Raw genomic sequence first — 21,815 nt, 5'->3', positions numbered from 1 at the left:
CAGGTGGGAGACCCCAGAGGGCAAGGACCAGCAGTGGTGAGCAGCTAAGAGGAACTCAAAACACACTGCTGGAATGAGTGAAGGAAAGGGGAGTCTTCCCAACGGAGTCTGGGTCTCCATCCGCACGTCCGCCAGCTGTTCTTTCAGAATGCCAGTAACTGGGACCTCCCAGCCCGCCGCCCCCAAGCCTTACCTCCCATGAGGAAGAGCAGCCCAGCCACATACTGCATAAGGCCTCGGTCCCAGCAGCAGCCCAGCACGCCAATGATCCAGCCGAAGAGGATGATGGCCACCGCCATGCCCATGAAGCCGGCTGTCATCCTGCGCAGGTCTGTGGGGAAACAGGTGAGTACCGGTTAGCATCAGAGCCTGGAACTCAGGGTCTGGTGCACCCCAACCCTGGGCAGGGGGGAGGGGGTAGGGCACCACAGGGGCCCTTTGCAGACAGGTTGGCACAACTGAGCTTCCTTTGCAGAGGACAGAGCCCCTGATGGCAACCGTATGTGTTGTTTAGTTGCTCAGTCATGTCCGACTTTGTGTGACCCCATGGACTGTATAGCCCACCAGGCTCCTCTGTCCAGGGATTCTCCAGGCAAGAATACTGGAGTGGGTAGCCGTTCCCTTCTCCAGGGGATCATCTGGATGATCCAGGGATTGAACCTGAGTCTCCTGCATTGCAGGAAGATTCTTTACCCCTGAGCCAGCTGGGAAACCCCAGTAACCATATCCTCAAGTACAAACACAGCTAGGACAGCCGGTCCACACGCGGAAGGAGGGATCACCACCATAATGGCTGCCACTTCCTCTGCATTCCCTCCTTTGTGCTGGGTGCAGCACTGTTCTTCCCAAGCATCTCTCCCAACCTTCTAAGACAGCTATTCTCTTTATCCCTATCTGGAAAATGGAGCAACCCACGGAAAGCCTACAGAGAGTGGAGGACACAGCATCAAACCCAAATCTTTGCGGCTCCCAGGTCCTAACCCAGCATCACTCACCCTTCAGGAAAGTGAGAAAGAGACAAATGGGCCCTTAGAGCTGGGCTGGGTCTTGGCACTTGTCAAGGACTCTATCCCTCCCATGCAGGGTTTGCTGGTCTCTCAGGAGGTCAGGGGTGAAGAGGAAACTGTATGACGTTCCTCATCCTCCAGCCTGACTCTGGGGGGCTCAGCTTCCCCCGAATGTGTGGTTGCAGGGTGGGAACCATGCTTCCTGCTCTCAGGTTGAACCCTGAGGAGGCCCCCTCAGCTTTCCTGATCAGGCCCTTCTCTGTCCACGCTCTGCCAACCCATCAGACAAAGCCCGGCATGCAGGGGGAGGAGGGCTGTCTGGAAAGGTGATTTTTTTTTTTATTAGTTTTTATTGGGGTATTACTGCTTTACAGGGCTTCCCTGATGGCTCAGTGGTAAAGAACCCATCTGCCAAGGTAGGAGACATGAGCCATGGGTTTGATCCCTGACTTGGGAAGATCCCCTGGAGGAGGGCATGGAAACCCACTCCAGTATTCTTGCCTGGAGAATGCTATGGAAAGAGGAGCCTGGAGGCTATAGTCCACAGGGTCGAAAAGAGTTTGACCTGAGTGAAGAGACTTAGCACATGAATGCTGTGTTAGTTTCTGCTGTAGGCAAAGTGAATCAGCTATGTGTTTACATGTATCCACTCTTTTTTGTTTTTTGTATTTCCTTCTATTTAGGTCTGGGAAGGTGGAATTTTTAGCAGAAGGGAGACGGCAGAGCTGCTGATATGTCTCTGTCAGCCTCACTCAGCATCTTGCTAAGCTTCCTCCCAGCTCCAGCCCGACCCTCTGGTGTATCCGCCCCCCCACCCCACCCGCTGCACACTCCTTCCCTGGAATCATCTGGCTTTCTTCCTTCTGAGTAACACCCCCAATCAGGCTCCACACAGGAGCCGTTTATCTGGCCTCTACCCTGGGGAAGGGGACTGCAGAGTAGCTGGAGACCCCATTGGCATTCCCTTCTCTTGAAGGAAGGGAAGGAGAATGAGGAGGTGGGGAAGGGGGGACTGGACACCAAACTACATGAGTCCCCCCATCTAAGCAAGCACTGATGGTCTCTTCTCATCCCCGGGGAAACAGACACCCAGGTTTCTGTGGGGAGCACCTCTGTGCCTCTGTGCACTCCAGTCTCCGGTAGAGTAAACAGAGGATTCCGGGCACAGTCGGGCTTGAGACCTCCTGCCTCTCCCCCACCTCCAGAGCTGGCTGTGGTCCATGCCCCTGGTCCTGATACTGAAGATCAGACCCTGGCAACCCCCTCCTCAACCCCTGGGGAGGAAGTTGACTGGGGGGTGGGGAGGAGAACAGCAGGTGAGCCTCCCCGTGATGAAGGGGGCCTGACAGGGCCCTGCCACAGAGGCGGACGTTCACAGAGAGCCACGAGCAGGTTCCTGCTCTACTGAGTTCTCCTGGGTCCTTCCTACCCCTGCTGACCCCGGAGTGCCAGCCCAGCCAGAGAGCAGTCACACCCGTTACAGTCACTGCCGTGCACTGCCAAGGAGGCCTAGTTATCAGGCTGCACTGGTGCTCAGATCACTAAACACACCAGAAGGAACTTTGTTGAGGACGCGTTAGATCCAGCGCTCAAATGAGTGCCAGGCTTCCTGAGCGGGCTCCGTGCTCAGGCACCCATGGCTGGCTGGAAAGAAGGGAGGACCTTCCTGCCAGCTGGGCCGCATCCCTTTCTCTTTCAACTGCCTGTGGTCACCCCGGCTCCTCCATCTCCCCATGGCCACGACCCTTAGTCCTTTCGCCCCTTCTTCCTTTGTCACCACAACAGACTCCAGGCAGCCAGCTCTGGGCTGCCTCCTTGGTAGAAAAAGGTCCCCTCTCGACTCCACTGGGACTGATTCCTGGCCGTGGGATACTCTCTGCCACGGGGGGCTCATCCACTCTCCACTGCAGTCAAGGGCAAGGAGGTGATGGGAATGGGAGATGAGAGGCCAGGGTATTTTTAGCCTTAAGGAGATTTATTTATACACCCTTAAACAGCTCAGGAAATTTCCCTTCTATGCTCCTGTGAAACCACAGGCTTCCTTTTCAGTAGCAGGGCTGTTTCTAGGAAGACTCTCCTAGAATTTCTAGGAAGAATCTCTAGTGGCACTAGAGGGGACAGCCCTGCAGAAGCCACAGAGCCCCTTCCTGCCGCACTTGGTGGGTACTGGCCCCTGGGCTACGCAGACCCAAGGGAGCAAAGGTGCCGCCTGGGGGACTGAATGGATAATGGGTCCCTGTGAGCTATGTGTACTTGGGATGGGGATGGGGAAGAGGGGTGGGCAGGAAAATGGAAATGCAAATCATTACAAGATGGAAAGGAGGAGGAAAGCCAAGTGCTTCACTTAGGAGAAAACAGAGCAAAAGGCAGAAACAGAAATGGAGAGAATAATTCCTCTTCCAAAAGCCCTGAGACAGATAATAGTGTCTGTGTTCCCAGGTCAGGGAGGGCTGTGCCTCCAACACAGACTATGTGCACTCCGCTGTCTCCCAAAGGCTTTGTCAACAAAAACTGAGGGTCAGGCTAAGTTGTTGTTCTAGAAAGAAGGATGAAAACCAGAGGTCAGGCCTGAGCATTCTCACCGAGCCGAGAGGATAGTCACCATCAGCCGGTGAGCCTGATTTTGCTGGAGCCACGTACGTACAGCTATTTATTCTGCCCTCAGACCCACATGGTAACTCAGGGCAGCTGCAGCAACAACTTAAATGTAGGCCGGACAAGAAATATTCCTATTTTACAGGATTTAGAGAAGTTAAATAATTTATTGATCAACAGTCTCAAACCAGTGAACTAAAAAGGAATGAGTTGGGTTACTGAGTTGTGTGGGAAAATAAAATTAATAATCTAATTAAAGACCTACAGGATCATCATCACAGATGGAAAAAATGTAACTAGCATCTTTCCTCCCAAATAAAGCCAGGATTAGAGTTACAAGATTTTTTTAAAGACAGAAATTCACATGGAAGGGGAAACCAGAAAAGAAGATGGCAACAACAGAAGACTGGAAGCTGCAAAAGTGAGGGGCAGTATAATTTCTCAACAGACCTAACAAGCCAAGACCAGAGCCAGCAGAGGGTGGGGGGAAGCCGAAAGGCATCCTGCCAACCCCTCCAAAGGCTCAGGAGTTGGCATTCATCACTATGCGTCAGGAAGTCAAGCAGAGGGGAGGGAGATTAAAACAAGGATTTCGAACAAGTTGTTTGGGATGGAATGAGAACCCTAGCTCCCCTCGGCCACTCCACACCTCTGAGGAATAACCCCTTTCCCCCACCCCCAGGGTGGAGAGGGAGTACTTAGGACTGGCAGTCGATAAGCTCAGGTGACGGCTGGTCAGCACAACGGAGGGTCGTTGCGCACAGGGCAAGTGTCTGTGAACCTACAGAATGTTGAATGCTTACCCTTGAGACCCCAGGCCTCTTCTGCCTGGTTCCCAGAAGCAGACTGCTGCGCCTTTGCCCTGTAGCCTGGAAGCTGGGAGAGACCCTTCTGGTGATGACCAGCACACGAGAAAATATTGAGACACATTACTATTTGTGTGTGTGACGGGAGGCAGGGAGGCATAAGCAGTCCCTCCAACTATCTACAGCGAAGCTTCCCATTGACAAGCCCACTGCCTACTCAGGGCTTTCAGGCAGCCCCAAATATGAAGAAAATCTATAAGCTGGAAGAAAAAGAACTTGAAGAAGAAAACTGGCAGGGAGGAGAAATTAAAGATTATTATTGGAAATATAAATCAAAATCACAAGGAGATATCATATCACACCTGTCAGAATGGCCATCATCAAAAGACCACAAATAACAAATGTTGGTGAGGGTGTACAGAAAAGTGAGTCCTTGTACACTGTTGGTGGCAATGAATGTAAATTGGTGCAGCCACTGTACAAAACAGCATGGAGTTTTCTGAAAAACAAAAACAAAAACAAAAAAAACAAAAAACAAAAACAAACAACGAAAAATAGAATTACCCTATGACCCAGCAATTCCACTCCTGGGTATATATCCGAAAAAACAAAAACAGTAAATTTGAAAAGGTACATGCACAAGGCTCATAGCAGTATTGTTTACAATTGCCAAGATATGGACATAACCTAAGTGTCCATCAACAGATGAATGAATAAAGAAAATGTGATATACATATGCGTGTATGTGTATACACACACACACACACACACGCACAAAATGAAATACTATTCAGTATTCCATAAAAAATAACAAAAGTTTGCCATTTGCAGCAACACGGATGGACCTGGAGGGCATTATGGCCCAAGTGAAACAAGCCAGAAAGAGAATAACAAATACTGTATATCACTTATAAGTGGAATCTGAAAAATACAACAAACTAGTGAATATAACAAAAAGAAACAGACTCAGATATACAGAATTAACTAGCGCCTATCAGTGGGGGGATAGGAGCGGGAATGCAGGGCTGAGGGTGGGGAAACAAACTACGGGGTGTAGAGAAGCTCAAGGATATGCTGTATTTACAACAAGAAGAATACAGTCAATATTTCATAATAACTGTAAATGGAAAATAACCTTTAAAAATTATATTAAATTTTTAAAATAAAATTTTAAATCAATATAAATATCCCCAAGAGACAAGAGAAGAAACATAGCTTGCTTCTATGACATAAGAACAAGAGACTATGGAAAAGGATTCTCTGAAACAAAAATAACACCTTATAATAAAGGAATCAAAATCATTGAAATTTATAGTATAAAATCAATTCTAACTTATGGAGTAAGAGTCCGATCTTGTTCCAAAATATTTAGGAGTCTTACAAATGCACACAGCACAAGGAAATGAAGGAAAGAGAAAATAAAGAAATAAAAGAAGATGGAGCCAGATATCACATTCTCATACAAAATTTGGATCCTAATTAGAAAGGTTATGATGGTCACCATATTTGTATTTAAGGCATTCGATATTATTTTCATTATCTTGAAATCTTTGTTGCTTTTTATTTGTATTTGAGAAAATCCCAAAGGCCACTCTGCCTATGGAATGACTCACATATAGATGGCCCCATCCCATCCCATCTGCGTTATCCTATGTGTTAATTTTATCTCTTTAGCAGTGAGAAATTGCCTTTTTTAATTCTTTGTGATTGTTCACTGCGCCCACAGCAGTACTTTGCACCTGGGAATTTACACAGCTTGCACAGTTAACCACTGAGGGGGTGAAGAGGGGCCACCCCTCCACACAGTGGAAAATCCACTTACAACTTGTAGTCAGCTGTCTGTACACTTACAGAAGATAGATGGTTCTACATCCAGGGATTCAGTCAACCACTCATCTTGTACTGTGTTGCATGTACTCTTGAAAGCAAAAGTGAAGTGACAGTCGCTCAGTCGTGTCTGACTCTTTGCAATCCCATGGACTATACAGTCCATGGACTTCTCCAGGCCAGAATACTGGAGTGGGTAGCCTTTCAAAATACCCGCAAATAAGCGGATCCACAGAGTTCAAACCTGTGTCGTTCAAGGGTCAACTGTTATTTCTTTCCCCATCTCTTCCTGCTTTTTTGTAGAAAGAAGGGGAGAGGGAAGGGGAAGCAGAAAACCAAACTCATCCACCTGAAGCCTTGGAAAAATGCTATGCAGCGTCGGACAAAGAATAATCCCCTTAGAAAGAATTTGGAATGTTGAGCTGGACTCTGTAGGGAAAGGCTGAGATAAAGAAAAATCTTCCCATGAGTCCTGTGGGGTTTGAGTCTAATATCTGTCTTCCGCGATCCTAATGTTTGAGAGTCTAGTGTTCAAAATGACAAAGGTGCATTCTAATCTTTTTAGAAAAAGGACGCTGACAGCCCAGTGAAAAAGAGTGGGCCGAGGGGGGTGGATGATGATGGGGGTGGAGGAAGAGTGGCCAGGAGAACCATCAAATACAACCAGAAGACACAGTTCTCCCGCGTGGAAAACTTTTGATTTTGAAGTTTACACTCCTATTAACATTTAAATTGAAAGGTATTGCTTGCAACTCTACATGGGAAACCAGGACATCTGCATTTAAATAAACACTACTCAGAGAAGAAAAATATATGTGGGCTATGAATCTCTATTTGCTCTTTAAAGACCTTGTACAAAAAAACTGATGAGGATTGGAATTTTTTTTTCTCATTCAAAAAACAGAAATGGTGAGGGTAGGTCTGAGTTAGAACTTTCTGTGTGAAGTGAAGACAGGAGATGGGAGGGCGGACACTGTGTTAATGGTCCAGGGTCAAGAGCCTGCGAAACCACCAAGGTCATGGTCCCCTCTACTGGCCACAAGGGGCACCTCTGGGCGACAGGGGTGCTGCCTTGGCTACAAAGGCGGAAGAGCATCAGCTGCTCTGGGAGCTAGACATGCATTTGCAAATTAATCAGTCCCTTTGGGGTGCAAGGTGACAGCTGAAGGGCAGAGGATGGTGGTGAAGACAGAACTCGGTGTTCTTGCCCCAGGAGGTCAATCTAGAAAGTATGAAGTGGAGAGAAAGGGTGGGCAATGAGCATGTTAGCTGTGGCATCAACTCAGGACAAGCTGATTCACAGGGGAAGGAATATTCCAAGAACCAATCACTGCAGAGCATCCATCTCTAAAGGAAGAGGGAGTATTGGTGCTGGAAGAAAAGGTATGACCAACCTAGATAACATATTGAAAAGCAGAGACATTACTTTGCCAACAAAGGTCCGTCTAGTCAAGGCTATGGTTTTTCCTGTGGTCATGTATGGATGTGAGAGTTGGACTGTGAAGAAAGCTGAGTGCTGAAGAATTGATGCTTTTGAATTGTGGTGTTGGAGAAGACTCTTGAGAGTCCCTTGGACTGCAAGGAGATCCAACCAGTCCATTCTGAAGGAGATCAGCCCTGGGATTTCTTTGGAAGGAATGATACTAAAGCTGAAACTCCAGTACTTTGGGCACCTCGTGCGAAGAGTTGACTTATTGGAAAAGACTCTGATGCTGGGAGGGATTGGGGGCAGGAGGAGAAGGGGACGACAGAGGATGAGATGGCTGGATGGTATCACTGACTGGATGGACGTGAGTCTGAGTGAACTCCGGGAGTTGGTGATGGACAGGGAGGCCTGGCGTGCTGCGATTCATGGGGTCGCAAAGAGTCAGACACGACTGAGAGACTGAACTAACTAACTAACTAATCACACAGAGGGCTTCCCTGGTGGCTCAGTGGTGAAGCATCCACCTGCCAATGCAGGAGATGTGGGTTCGATCCCTGGGTCAGGAAGATCCCCTGGAGGAGGAAATGGCAATCCACTCCAGTATTCTTGCCTGGGACATCCCATGGGCAGAGGAGCCTGGCAGGGCTACAGTCCATGGAGCCAAAAAAAAAGTCAGATACGACTTAGCAACTAAACAACAACAACAAAGCACACAAAGATTCAACAGATGGGGACAGAAGCATGGATTCTTGGAACCAGGCTGCCCCGGTTCAAATCCGGGCTCTTCCACCTACTGGCTGTGCGAACGTGAGCAAGTCGGTCCCTCTCTCTAGATCTCAATGTCCGCATCTTTAAGTGGAAGCTATAACACTACCTACTTTAATGGGTTATTCAGAGGATTAAACAAGATAATATGCATAAACTGCTTAGAATAGTACCTGACACAAAGCTAGAGCGATACAAGAAGTGGAGTCACCTAAATTAAAGTGGTTTTCTCTTTTTCATGCACTACATCTCTTGCACATGCTGTACACGAGCATACAAGAGCTGAGCAGCATGTTGGGATGAGCCCCTAATTAAGGATTTGGTACCCAGAGGGAACAACTTTCTGAGACCTGTTCCTGCGCCTCTCAGGTACCAGGAGAGGCTGAGGTGCAGGCTTTATGTTTCTGTTTGTTAATAAGAAAAAGTATCAAATCTCGAGTGTGGATGCTTCTTATCCTCGGGGGACCAAAACAGCCAGAGGCCACAGCAGCTAATAGCAGAGGTGCCGGGGGCCAAAGAGGCTGCTCGAAACCTGGGCTCTTGCAGTGAGCACTGAACTGATCTAGAAGGAAGAAGGACGCACAAGACCATCACTCTTGAGTGATCTAGTCCATTAACACTGAAACAGAGGAGTGGCTCACAAATCTGGACCAGGAACCTATCTGGATGTCTTCTTTGTATTTATGATTGAAAGGTTTTGTCTATGGCTTTCTTCCAGGGTGTAAGTTGGTTTGGCATCCTAATGAAGTTATATTTAAGAAACCATTTTTATGTGAAAACAAAATAGTTCTTAAGAAAAACAGCACTAAGATGTATACCACTCTTGCCACCCTATGGACTGTAGCCTGCCAGGCTCCTCTGTCCATGGGATTCTCTAAGCAAGCGTACTGGAGTGGGTTGCCATTTCCTTCTCCAGGGGATCTTCCCAACCCAGGAATCGAACCCAGGTTTCCAGCATTGCAGGCAGATTCTTTACCAACTGAGCTACATGGGAAGCCCAAAATAGCTCTTAAGGTTAAGGTTAAGTCACTTTAGTCGTGTCTGACTCTGTGCGACCCCATAGATGGCAGCCCACCAGGCTCCCCCGTCCCTGGGATTCTCCAGGCAAGAACACTGGAGTTGGGTTGCCATTTCCTTCTCCAAATAGCTCTTGGGTTTCCATAAAGAGTGCCCTCTGCCCATCCCTGTGCTTCCATCTTTCTCCAAGCCCCCCATGTGCTCCGGTCATGAGAAATTGCAGTTCTCTGAAAGGCTTGGCACATTTCTCCCCTTTCCTTGATGGCACTGAGCTCTCTGCCAACATGGCTACCCACACATCTCACCTAGCAAGCTTCTCAGCATCCTTGAAATCTCCCAAAAAAGTGAAAGTCAGGGACGCTTCGGGGGCGCTTCTTTAGCCAACACTGGCCTCCAGTGTTTGAGGCTCCTGTAGCACTTGTTGATAATCACCGTCTTACTGTAATCACTATGTGTCCTTCCCTCCGACAGTGCCAGCTTGCTCAGGGCTGTGGTCGTGCTTGGTTTATTGTTCCCAGTTCCCAGCGCATTGCCTGGCATAAGCAAGCGCTCAATAAATGTTTGCTCAATGAGATCACCCCCCACCCCGTAACAACCCCTCAAACTGGATGCGCCATGGACTAAAGCAGGGTGAGGAGGATGTGGCTTAAACGTCACTGTGACTTGAAGCCAACCTCTCCCTCCAATCTTATTTTTAAAAGCCAGCATCAACTTTTGCTTAACAGTTCAACATAGTTTTTTTTTTAATCGTATACACAAAGAAAACATCAAAATAAGTTCAGATTCCAGATCGCAAAGAGCCATGTAATGTGGGGGCTCCTTATGGACTGGGTTGCCATTTCCTCATCCAGGGGATCTTCCCAACCCAAGGATCGAACTCAGGTCTCTTAAGTCTCCTGCATTGGCAGGTGGGTTCTTTACCACTAGCGCCACCTGGGAAGCCTCATAAAGTTTAACAAGCCCATATGATACCTCACAGATTACAATCCCAACAGACCTTTCTTTCCTCCTCCATACCCCCAAGTCAGGAAGAGATCACAGGGGAAGGTAGCTGCTATAGAAATGAGGAGTGGTTTCTGGGTCAGAGACGGGCTTGCAGCTTCCTGCTCTCCAACCCTACCTCCGGATTAGAGAGCTGCCATAAATAGGGACATTATGTGATGGTGCCATATACAAATCACATCCATTGTCAAGACAAGGGAAGGCAAATTGCGAAATGTGTACTCGCCTGATGAAAGAAAGCTTGGTCAGCAGCTAAAGCAAGTGCCTGGAGAGAAAAGAGGGGAAAAATCTAGAACTGAGAGAGGCAGAGTCCCAAACCAAAAACCTTCCAGAATGACTCCCTCCTTCCCACTGCCACACTGCTGAGCCAACAGCAGAAACTGCAGACAGGAATGATGAGAAGGAAGCTCGGGCAACCAGATACACCTGCTTGCTGCCTAGGTCTCTGTCCTCGGGGTAGGGATATGGGTGGGTCTTCTTGCCGGGGGTGAGACAAGTACAATCTCTGTGCCACCCCAGAGAAGCTCCCACCTCTCCTCCGTGGAGCCTTATACCGAGGTCACAGGATGACCATTTCTGGAATAAACCAAGCCCCAGAGCAACTGTTACCATAGGCCTCCTGATCTAAACTGGCCAGTCCCCTGACCCCATACCCATCCTGTTGCCCACCCTATAGCATCCTAAGCAATCACCCTAATGCCACCTTTCCAGTAGGAATTTTCCCTCTTGAGGCTGCGAAGATTGGCTACTAGCCTACAAAACGAGTTGGCTTGCCCTCGAGCCCGTCCACTGTTCTAATAGCATCTCCTGCTCTAATAAACCTTATTCTCCTTCTCATTCTACCTTCATGTCTGGAAATGCTTTTCCAACCAGCACACAGACCACGACATCTTCCTCTGGATCACGTGTCACTGACAGCTGCTCTGAGGTGGAGGACAGAAATCAGGGTGGCCAGACCGTGCCCCTAGAGAGTTCCCACAATGCAATCAGGAGATGGGAGCTCAGACACAGGGGTAGGACTTCCCTGGTGGTCCAGTGGCTAGACTCCTCACTCCCAATGCAGGGGGCCTGGGTTTGATCCCTGGTCAGGGAACTATGTCCTGCACTCAGCAGCTAAGAGCTGGTACAGCCAAATTAGTAAATAAATACAAATAAATATAAAGAAAAGACACATGCGCACCTTAGAGAGTGCTATGCTTTCTAGAGACATGTTGCAGGCACCTGAGAGTTGGTTAATAGCGAAGAATCTGAAAGGCCTAGGAAAGGGGAAGATAAATAGGGATGAACATTTGTTGTGCGTGTTACTATGCATAGGCGCTGTGTTGGACAATTTACACAGGACACACCCATTAGCCTCCCAGTGGCTCTAAACAGGAGATCTTCTTTCATTTTGTAAACTTGAAAATGGAGAGAGTGGAATTTCAGCAGATTAAGGTCACACAGCCAATCAGGCCTGGGGAAGGGCCCCCGTCTGCCCATGCCCTTTCCATTCCTCAGTCATTTTCTGGTTCCATGCAGCTTCAAACCCCAGAAGGGAGTTTCACATTCAATAAAATATAATGGAATATGATTCAGCTATTAAAATTACTCTTCTGAAGAATGTCAATGACATGGGGGAAAGTTCATAACAGACCGTTAAATGAAAAATAATGCACGGGTGGAATATATGCAATATCAATTATCGATTCCATATGACCCCTAGGCTGTGGGTATACAGGTGTGCATCCATGCATGTCCACCCATGCAGGAGAGGCAAGGGAGAAGGACTCCAAATGCTAACAGGGAGTCTTTCTGGGTTGTGGCATTTGAGGTTTTGTTTGTTCTTCTCTACAAGGAGAATGTGTTACTTTAACAATCAGACTTTGAGTTCTGTGGCAGTTGTGAGCTTTATGGTTTCTTAAAGTCTTAAGCACAAACAACGAGGCAAACTGAACAGATAGAAGACGCTGATCTCAGGCCTGGCCACAGATTCCTTTTCATGAGTACTCTCTTCTTAAAGACACACTGCCGCTAACTAGTTTCTTTAGCCTTTTAAAACTGAATACAAAAGACTTGCCATGCTCTTCTTTGGCCAACAGCGTGGACTGTGGAAATACCGAGTTGGCCAAAAAAGATCGTTCCGGATTTGTCCATACCATTGTATGGAAAAACCCAAAGGAACTTTTTGACCGACCCAATACTTGCCATTGAAGGGCAGAGGTTCTTTCACCCGGCAGCTCCAGCTCAGAGCAGCATGTGAATGGAACTCTTAAGATGTCACTGACCCAGCAGCCAATCTTTCTGCAGATGATGCTTTCAGTGAGGTGTGCAGGTCCCCTCAGGACGCTCTGACTATGTCCCATGTTTTAGGGCCTAGGCACTTGGAGGACACCCGAGGACCTTAGGAGACTCACATGAATGCCTCTGTAGGCATCTTCTCCCCTGCTACATGTCCCTTCAACATGAGATTCTCAAGCACAAGCACCACAATTTCTGTTTGAGCAGCACGATGCTGCAGAAACAGATGAAACGCTGGCTGTGGTGTCAGGTGACCTGCATTTAGGAGCCCCCGTTTTCCATGCGTTCGCTGGAACACGTCACACAGGCCACACCAAACACTCAGTTCTGCAGAGAGCACAACAGTGAAGCTGAGAACAGCAGATGGTGAGTGCCCACTCCCTCCATATTCTAAAGCTGTGTGGGGGCCTCTGGCCACACGTGCAGGCTGAGCACTTGAAATCACCATCAAGCACCTGAGCTGTGTACACGCAAAATATGTAGCCAGCTGTCAAAGCCCTGGGATGAGTTTTCATCTAATATCACAATAATTTCTATACCGATTATCTGTTGATGTGATAGTATTTTTAATATACTGGATTAGAAAATTTTTTATTGAAATTAATTTTATTGTTTCTTTTCACATAGTCAATGGGCCTAGTAGAACATTTTAAACCGGGTTCTGGTTTGCATTATATTTCAATGGACAGCACTTTTAAAGAGAAGGGTAAGAACTTGCTGGGCTTCCCTGGTGTATCAGATGGTAAAGAATCTGCCTGCAATGCAGGAGACCCAGGTTCGATCCCTAGGTTGGGAAGATCGCCTGGAGAAGGGAATGGTTAGCCACTCCAGCGTTCTTGCCTGGAGAATTCAATGGACAGAGAAGCCTGAAGGGCTTCAGTCCATGGGGTCATAACGAGTCAGGTATGGCTGAGCAACTAATACTTTAAGAACTTGCTATGAGGGTTTTGAGACTTATTGTGTGTTCACCACCTTCAGTTTACACATAGAAGCAGATAAGGGGTAGAAACTGATGAGGAAGGTTTCTTAGAAGAGAGTCAGCAGAGTGCTCTGTGTGTTCCCTTCTTGTATGAGGGCATCCCCCCCTCTCACCACCAGCACATCTCCTCAAGCCAAGAGAAGAAACTTGAGAGAACCATTTGAAGAGCAGCACACAGGTGCCCCAGAGTTTAGAAGATGCAGCGGATTGTACCCAAAATGAGGTGAGAAGCTGGTTAGAGCTTCCTATGGAAGTGGAGACAAAGCTACACATCAGAGTCTGGGTGGGGAAGGGTCCTGGGCTCTCTCCATGGGCCACATGAATGCCAACGAAGACTAGCGGTTCCTAGAAAAGATCCAAGAGCTTCGCCTGGTAGGATGTGTTTACAACACCAGAGTCCCTATGGGGGCACCAGAAATGGGGGCTGAGGAGGGAGTGGGACCAGGTAGGCTGGAAGATAAAGCTGAGACAATGTTGCCCACATCAGGAGACAGTGATGGACATCAGTCACTGAGAAGCTTTTCCAAAGGAATCACGAAGGTGCCCTGCAAGAGACAGAGCAGCTTTGGGGGCTTTGCTACACACAGGGTGCCAACAGAAGCAATGCCATCAGGCAAACTAGATCCCAGGGCCCATTTACTCATTCTTCTCGCGGCCCCACCCCTAAGAGGAAGCGGCAGTAGTAGAGCTGAAAGGGAGCAGGTGGAACAACGCTGAAGAAACAGCAGAAGTGCACTTCTCTCTTCCTGTAGGCAGCCAAGCCCTTGCGTTGGGGAAGCAAGGAGACTTAGACCAGATAGAAGACTGACCTTCTAACACTAGATCCAACTCAAATGTTAATATCTACAAATGACAGTTTACGAACACCTGAAGGTTACCCAAGAAACCATTAGGTTACCTGCCAGATTAAACTGGGAACAGGAGACCAGAAAGACCAGGCTAAGAAGGTTGTAGTGGGGGAAAAAAATAAAGTCATAGATGCAGGTTTTTCAATAAATTGGTTAAAAATGATCTTACAAAAAGTCATATTGGAAACCAGAATGATAATAATACAGCTAGCATTTTTTATGTGCCAGGAGGCACATCCTAAGCGCTTCCTATATATTATCCCATGTAATCTTCTCAATAAATTGATGAGATTATAATGTTCCTTTTATGGATGAGATAATAAGTAACTTGCCCCAAGTCAGGCAGCTTGGAAGAAGGTGCCTTTGGAGATTCCAAAACCCAGTCTTTTCATCACTGTGATCCACGGTCTCCTGGAGTCATTGACCAAATAAGATCTGTGACAATAGCCCTTTGTAAACTGTAAAGCACTACCACAAATGCCAGGGAGCATTTATGCTCACTGGCAGGCTACAAGGCCGAGGAACAAACACAATGGACCCAGTGGGCATTATTGGTATCAACTAACGTATATTTAGCAGTTTCAGGACACATCGGTCATTACACATAACATGGGAAATAAAAGATCAATAGCCTCTCCCCCTCCTTGGCCCTTCCCCAAATCTTTAATTTGCAATCCTAGCAGATTTTGTTTTCTAATTTAGAAGTATGATGAAGGGCCTAAGAAGTATGTGTTTGCCTCCTGTCTTAAGTGTGCTAAGTTCCTTCAGTTGTGTCTAACTCTTTGCAACCCTAGGGACTATGGTCCACCAGGATCCTCTCCACATACCAGCAAGTAGGTTTTCCAAAGTCATGTGCATGGGATGGCAGGAACAGGCAACGTGGCAGAAATAAAGGGTGCTTTGGAGTTCTAAGGACCATGGAATAGCAGCCGACTACTGCCCTGGGCAATAGGAGATCTGACATTTGACCTTGGTCACTAATTCTATTACCTTCATTTCAGTTCAGTTCAGTTCATAGGTAAGTCCTATAATTTCAGGGTTCCTCTAGTTTCTGAAATGGGGATAATAATATGTTTCCTGCCCAGAGGTCTGAGGGTAGACCAGATGATTCTACTCTAGTAGTTGTGATTCTCAGCCCTGATTTTGCCATATGCCAGCCTGTCTTTAGCTCAAGAGATGGAGCACAATTTGAAAATAATGAGTGTGTTACTAAAACACTAACACTGCATCCTGGAGCTATTTTTGAGGAGTGCCGAACGATCATAAATCAAGCAGATAACATAAATCAAGGAGGTTGCACGCCTTCCACAAGGCTGGGAGCCCCATGCATGAGGCAGCGGAGCGGCCTCCTCCCGGTGGTCAGTGCTTCCTTCTCCCACTCTGGATGTCTCCCCCGGTAAGGAGATGCTTGGCAGTGACCAGCAGTGAATGCGTGGGCTTGGATGTCCTCTCCTTTCCCCTTGTGCCTTCCTCTGTGGCACTCGTGGCTTGTTTTGTGGAGGCTATCAGTGATCCAGGCTTCTTTGGCAGAGAGTTAAAGCTTAATCAAATAAAGATCTTGCCAAGAAAAGGGCCTCTATAAGGAAACTAAAATTAAATTATACCCTCTACTTGAAAACAATTCATCAACAGAAATTCCCTCTTTGCAGTCAACTTATACTCATTTATTCATTCATTTCATGTTTAGCAAGCCACAGCTATGTCCAACAACAGAACTGGGCCCCTGGCTTCCTGAAATGTCATTTCCAAGGAAAGAGACAAATGGTTTCCATATATGTATATCTATCACACCATGATGGGTGGTGGTGGAGCTATGAAGAAAAATAAGGTAGGTAAAAGGGATGAAATGTAATGGGGCAGAAGTGGGGGAGTTGCTAATTAATAGAGGGAGGTTAGAAATGCTCTTAATAAAGGGACATTTAAGCTGATCCCTGAGGAAAAGAGGGAACAGACATGTGCATATCTGAGAAAAAAGCATTCCAGGAAGAAGAAACAACAGAAGCAAAAGCACCAAGGCAGGAATCTGCTTAGCATGTTTGAGGAATAATAGGAAGACTGCAGAGTTTACCCAATCCTGTACGATGATAGTCTTTTCTCTTGGGCTTCCCTGGAGGCTCAGTGGTAAAGAATCCCAATGCCAATGCCGGAGACACAGGTTTGATCCCTGGCCTGGGAAGATCCTACATGCCATGGAGCAACTAGGCCCGTGTGCAACAACAACTGAGTCTGTGCTCTAGAGCCTGGGAGCCCCAACTACCGAGTCCATGTGCCTAGAGCCCATGCTTCACAACAAGAGAAGTCATCGCAATGAGAAGCCTGTGCATCTCAAAAGAGTAGCCCCCACTTACCATAACTAGAGAAAAGCCCAAGAGGCAGCAAAGACCCAGCACAGCCACAAATAAATAAATAAAGTATTTAAAGGTATAGCTCTCTCTTCACAATTATTAATGTAACATGTTGACTTAGAGCCACATGATAAATCCTAGTGATAGGTTTGGAAACCAAGAAGTACTTGGTATAACCAGTGAAATTCTTTTAGAACTTAGTGGGGGGAAAGGCAGTAGAATTGATAGGAACTGGTGACTGATGGAATGCGAGAGATGAAGGAGGAGGACGTGTCACTGCTGACTCCCAGGTCTCTGGCTTGGATAAGGGGAAACGTGGTGATGTCACTGACCCAGATACACAGTAGAAGAAGAGGCAGAGAATATTGCTTCTCTGTTTAAATCTAGTTTTATTTTTATTTATTTTTATTTTTTTTTTTGGAGAGGGGAAAGGAGGGACAATGGGAAGGGCAGATCTTGTAAGAGAAGGGAGGATGCTAAGTTGAGTTTGTTAAGTGTTTAACAGATATCTCATTGGAGATGTCTATTATGGTACTGGCTCTATGGATCTCGTGGGAAAGAGATCAGTGCTTGACATATTGATATCAAAACCACAGAGTTAAAACTGTAGGACTAAACACCGACTCTCCCAGGGTAGGTGTATAAAAGAAGAAAAGAAGGCTGAAGACAGAACGTGAACACCAATAATTAAGGGATGAGAAGAGGAAGAGAAGGAAAATGAGAATGGATAGCCAAGAAGGGCAGGGCAAAATCCAGCGTGAGGGCCATCATGGGAGGGATAGGAAAAAGATTTCAGTAACGGCTGAGGATGCTGAGGTCAAATAAGACCTAACATCATAAAACAGTCAGCAAAGGCTTGCTGAGCACTAAATGTTTGCAAGGCATTATGCCAGCCACAGGGAGCACTGAAATTCATAGGCTAGGCATGGTCTCTTCCACATGGAGCTTGCTAGATTCACAGCTAGAGGGTCCCCCATGACCTTGTCACAGGCTCCTTGTGTGGAAGTCAACCTCACTGAGTTACTAGGAATGAATGGGTGGTAAGGAAGTGAAAGTTACTCTTCAATCCTCTGTTTGCAAGCAGCCTGACTCTAGTGAAGAGGAAGGAAACAGAGAGACCCTGAGGGAGACTTTTCTTTCTCCAAAGTCTGCAAGACTTGAGTATATTTCTGCTCAGAAGAGAAAGAATTAGCAGAGAAGATGAACCCAAAGATACCAGAGGTGACACCCTTTCTCATGCGCTGACTCCTATCCAAATCAAAAGCATAGACTGCACCTGAACCAAGAAAGTCGCTGGTTCCCCTTGACAAACGAGGGCGGCAGAGCCTGGTGGTGAGAAATGCTGAGTCTGGGGTCAGACTACCTGGGCTTGAATTCCAGATGGACCAGCTACTAGCCATGTGACCTTCCTGCCCCCATGCCTCAGTTTCCCCACCTGTGAGCAGGTATAATAATAGTCCCTACCTCAAAGATTTTTATAAGGATTATATTTTTATATCTCTTCGAGCAAGGCTGGCACAGAGTAAGGGCCAAGGAAGTGCTGGGAGAGTAAGGCCTAGAAATAGACACACATGTGCACACAGGCCTACAAGTGCACGCACAGCGGATGGAGTGGTCTGAGAGGGAAGCAAGAGAGGACGGAGCCTGGCAGATGGGGGGAGGGTTAGGAAGTGGGTGAACACACAGGTGAGTTTACACCATTCTTTTTCCAAAGCCACGCAGGGCTTAGACTCCCGTCCTCTCTGAAACTCTCTTGAGTAGTTCTATCCAGAAGCACAGTCCACAGGATGTAGGACGTGCGCGGCATGGAGTGTACCTGCAGGTCAATCTCTGTCTCAGGGCACACATCCATTCGCTGACTCATTCACGTGTTCACCACCCACAGGGCTCCATCCCTCATCCAGGTATCGTTCTGCAGAGACAGGTAAGGCACCAGCCCTTCCCTGGAGAAGGCTGCGGCTCCAGAAAGCCTTGGGTCTCCTATCTTTGCTGTCTGCCATGTCTCGTGTGCTCACCCAATCACCTAGAAACTGGGGGCGGTGTCGCTTCTTCTCCGCATCTGTAGCTTCTTCTCCTCATCTCTCACAGCATCGAATACACAGTAGGAGCACCAAAGGCCTCACAGGACGAAGGAATGAATGAGTCTCTTCCATTCTGTAGTACCCATTCAGTCGTTCAGTCTTGTCTGACTCTTTGAAACCCCATGGTCTCCCAGAAGATCAGTTTTCAGGGAGAAAGACGCTGATGCTTATTCTCCACTTACCACACACCAGGCACTGTGACGTACACAGTTCATTTACAGTCAGTCGATGAGAAAGCCTTTTCTACTCCTTTTGTTGAAAAGTGATGCCTAATGGCTTCGTTTTTCTGTTTTCAAATGTTTTCCATTACGTATGGTTTGCTTTCTATGCTTGAAGTGTCTCACGTGACTGGAAACATTTTTCATGCTTCATGCGTAGCCATTCACTTTTAGATGTTGCCAGTGTTTGGCTGTTGGGTCTTTTGTTAAGTAAATGCTTGTTATGTACTTTGTGTCTGGCTCTGCAAGAGAAGAGCAAGCCCACCCCACTGGCCCCGCGTGCACCCCTCCCTCCCTCTGTCCTGAACGTTACCTTTGTTCTGTGGCAGGCCATCAAAGCTGGTTCTATCAACGTGCATATGAATGAGGCCAAGGTCATTACAGATTAGTAAAAAGTCATTGGGCAGCATTGGGCAAAAACTTTTTTTTCGGTTCTTCCAAGGGAACCAGTGTGTTTGATTTACTTCCGGGTTAGAAAAAAGAAATAAATGGATCATGCATTTTTTTAAGCATGATGGAGATAAAATATTTAAGGCAAGATGTTTATATATTGATAGCTGATCGTTTCTACCCCTCAAATGACTTCTAAAGGAACAGTACTCAAGCTGTGTAGTGACATCAGCTCATCAGGTCTTTATACTTCCTGTGTCTTCCAGACCAACATCACAGAGCAGTTTTCAAGTTTAAGATTCATTTCCGCCATTTAGGGTCACTATCCTTGGTACTACAAAAGGGGAAAAGAGTCAGAGCCTGCTGGATTTGTAGGATTTGGGTGCAGAAGTTTGGGGGGTGCATTCCCCTGGACCCTGTGCTATAACTCATGGGTCTGTGAGTAGAATGAACTCTACTGGCAGAGTCATCTAAATGTTTTTGAGCAGGTTATAAACAAAGAACTTATTGTCTTGCTGCTTAGAAGGTTCCAGAGAATCCAGGGCAAGAAAATTTAAGGTTTTAGAATCAAAAGGAGGTTGAAATCTGGCTCCTTCAGGCTCTGGAAACTTGTTGTTCAGTCGTTCAGTCTTGTCTGACTCTTTGAAACCCCATGGACTGCAGCATACCAGGCTTCCTTGTCTTTCACTTTCTCCTGGAGTTTGCTCAAATTCATGTCCATTGAGACCATGATGCCATCCAACCATCTCATCCTCTGTCCCCTCCCCGCTCTGGGAACTTAGGACGCATGAAAGGATTTAAAGAGAGTATTCCTCTTTATTGTAGAGTTAAAGCTTATTTGAACTTATATTAAACTGTACTCAGGATGCTTTGCAATATATTTGTTACCTGCATAAATGAGAACTAAATGTCCCCTACTCCGATGTTTATTAATGCTACGTGGGGGTGCAGACCTTTCCCCTGGGTGTTCTGGACACCTCGGCAAGGGCGGTCTGCCTCCACTTCTACTTCTGAACCTCTAACACCCAATTCCTCATCTTCACCATCAAAGGGCTCCTCCTCTACTTACACTAATGACCTCATCATCCTCATGACTGTAGGCCACACCCCAGCAGCATTTTGAATCCCCCTCTTTTTTAACACCTTCATTTCTGATCAGTTACCAAGTTCCCCCAACCCACATATTCCCCTCTCTCCTGCCTCTGCCTGGCCCTCCTGCACTCGCCCCTGTATAGTCAAATGAGCCTGAACTGTGTTATTAGGGTTAATATCTGGCCCCATAACTTCTAGCCCCACGACCTTCAGCAGGTCTCAAGTTCCTCATCTCCAAGGACAAGTGATAACATTAGAGAATTTCCATGAAATGCACACACAGCATCCAGCCCCTAGTAGGAGCCCAGTGAGCACCAGTTCTTTTTCCTACTTGCTGACCTGCTCCCCAGAGTCCTTCCTCTCAGGATTTCTCTGCTCCAACTCGTTTCATGCTCTGCTGCTAGATTAATTCTCCTAAAGCAAATCGCACTCTCTCCCTCTGTGCTCAAAACCTTGAATTGCGCCACACTGACTCTTGGAGTAAGGTCCACACCGAAAGTCTAGTTTAAGGGTCTTCATAGCTGACCCTCATTACCACCACAATCTCTTTTCTGTTTTCTCTCTTTCACTGACTCTGTGCGGTGGCCATCTGGATGGCTCATGCATCTCCAAGATCACTCCCTGCCCTCCTAGGCTCTTTCCTTTCCTGATGCTTGAGAGACAGCACCTGCTCTGTGTCTAATGCGTCCGGTTCCGACCCATTCAGCTCAGCTCCACTCTGAATCTTCCGCAAAGTCTTCCTGACACTTGACTGTGGCAAAAACCAAGCTATGTAATAACACACACATGTAATTTACCCAACTTTTAGCACCCTGTAGGGATCATTTAATTGTCAAAGTTAAATAATGTTTATGTTAAGGAGATGCCATTACTAAGTACATAAACATAAATTTACATAGCTTAGTGTATTTGTGGGTGTGGGGGATAAACAGAGATAAAAGCCAGACACTAGTTTTTCTACATTGAAATTTCCATATTTCTAGATAGTAAATTAGTTTGAGAAATAAAAGTCATTTGCAGATATTCTCTAGTGAAGTATTAATTTCCAAATGTTATAAGCTGCCCAAACATGTCCTTCTATGTAAGAAGTGTATCACAGACATTAAAAACCCCACTGTGAAAAGGGAAAACAATGACCTA

At 46.8% G+C, this 21,815-nt stretch overlaps 1 protein-coding gene across 4 annotated transcripts in view; it reads right to left on the bottom strand.

Annotated features, from left to right (window-relative positions):
- TMEM178B (transmembrane protein 178B) overlaps positions 1-21,815 on the bottom strand; it is a 415,633-nt gene that overhangs the window by 44,810 nt on the left and 349,008 nt on the right. For all 4 annotated transcript variants that reach the window (XM_044946966.2, XM_044946967.2, XM_025291671.3 and 1 more), the window contains exon 3: positions 194-331. In XM_044946966.2, coding sequence (XP_044802901.1) covers positions 194-331 — 138 coding nt within the window. The remainder of the gene's footprint in view (positions 1-193; positions 332-21,815) is intronic.

This window comes from Bubalus bubalis, chromosome 8, assembly GCF_019923935.1.
Source record: "Bubalus bubalis isolate 160015118507 breed Murrah chromosome 8, NDDB_SH_1, whole genome shotgun sequence".
NCBI lineage: Eukaryota > Metazoa > Chordata > Mammalia > Artiodactyla > Bovidae > Bubalus > Bubalus bubalis.
Note: the sequence above shows the minus strand (reverse complement) of the source record. Positions and strands in the feature narration are given on the sequence as shown.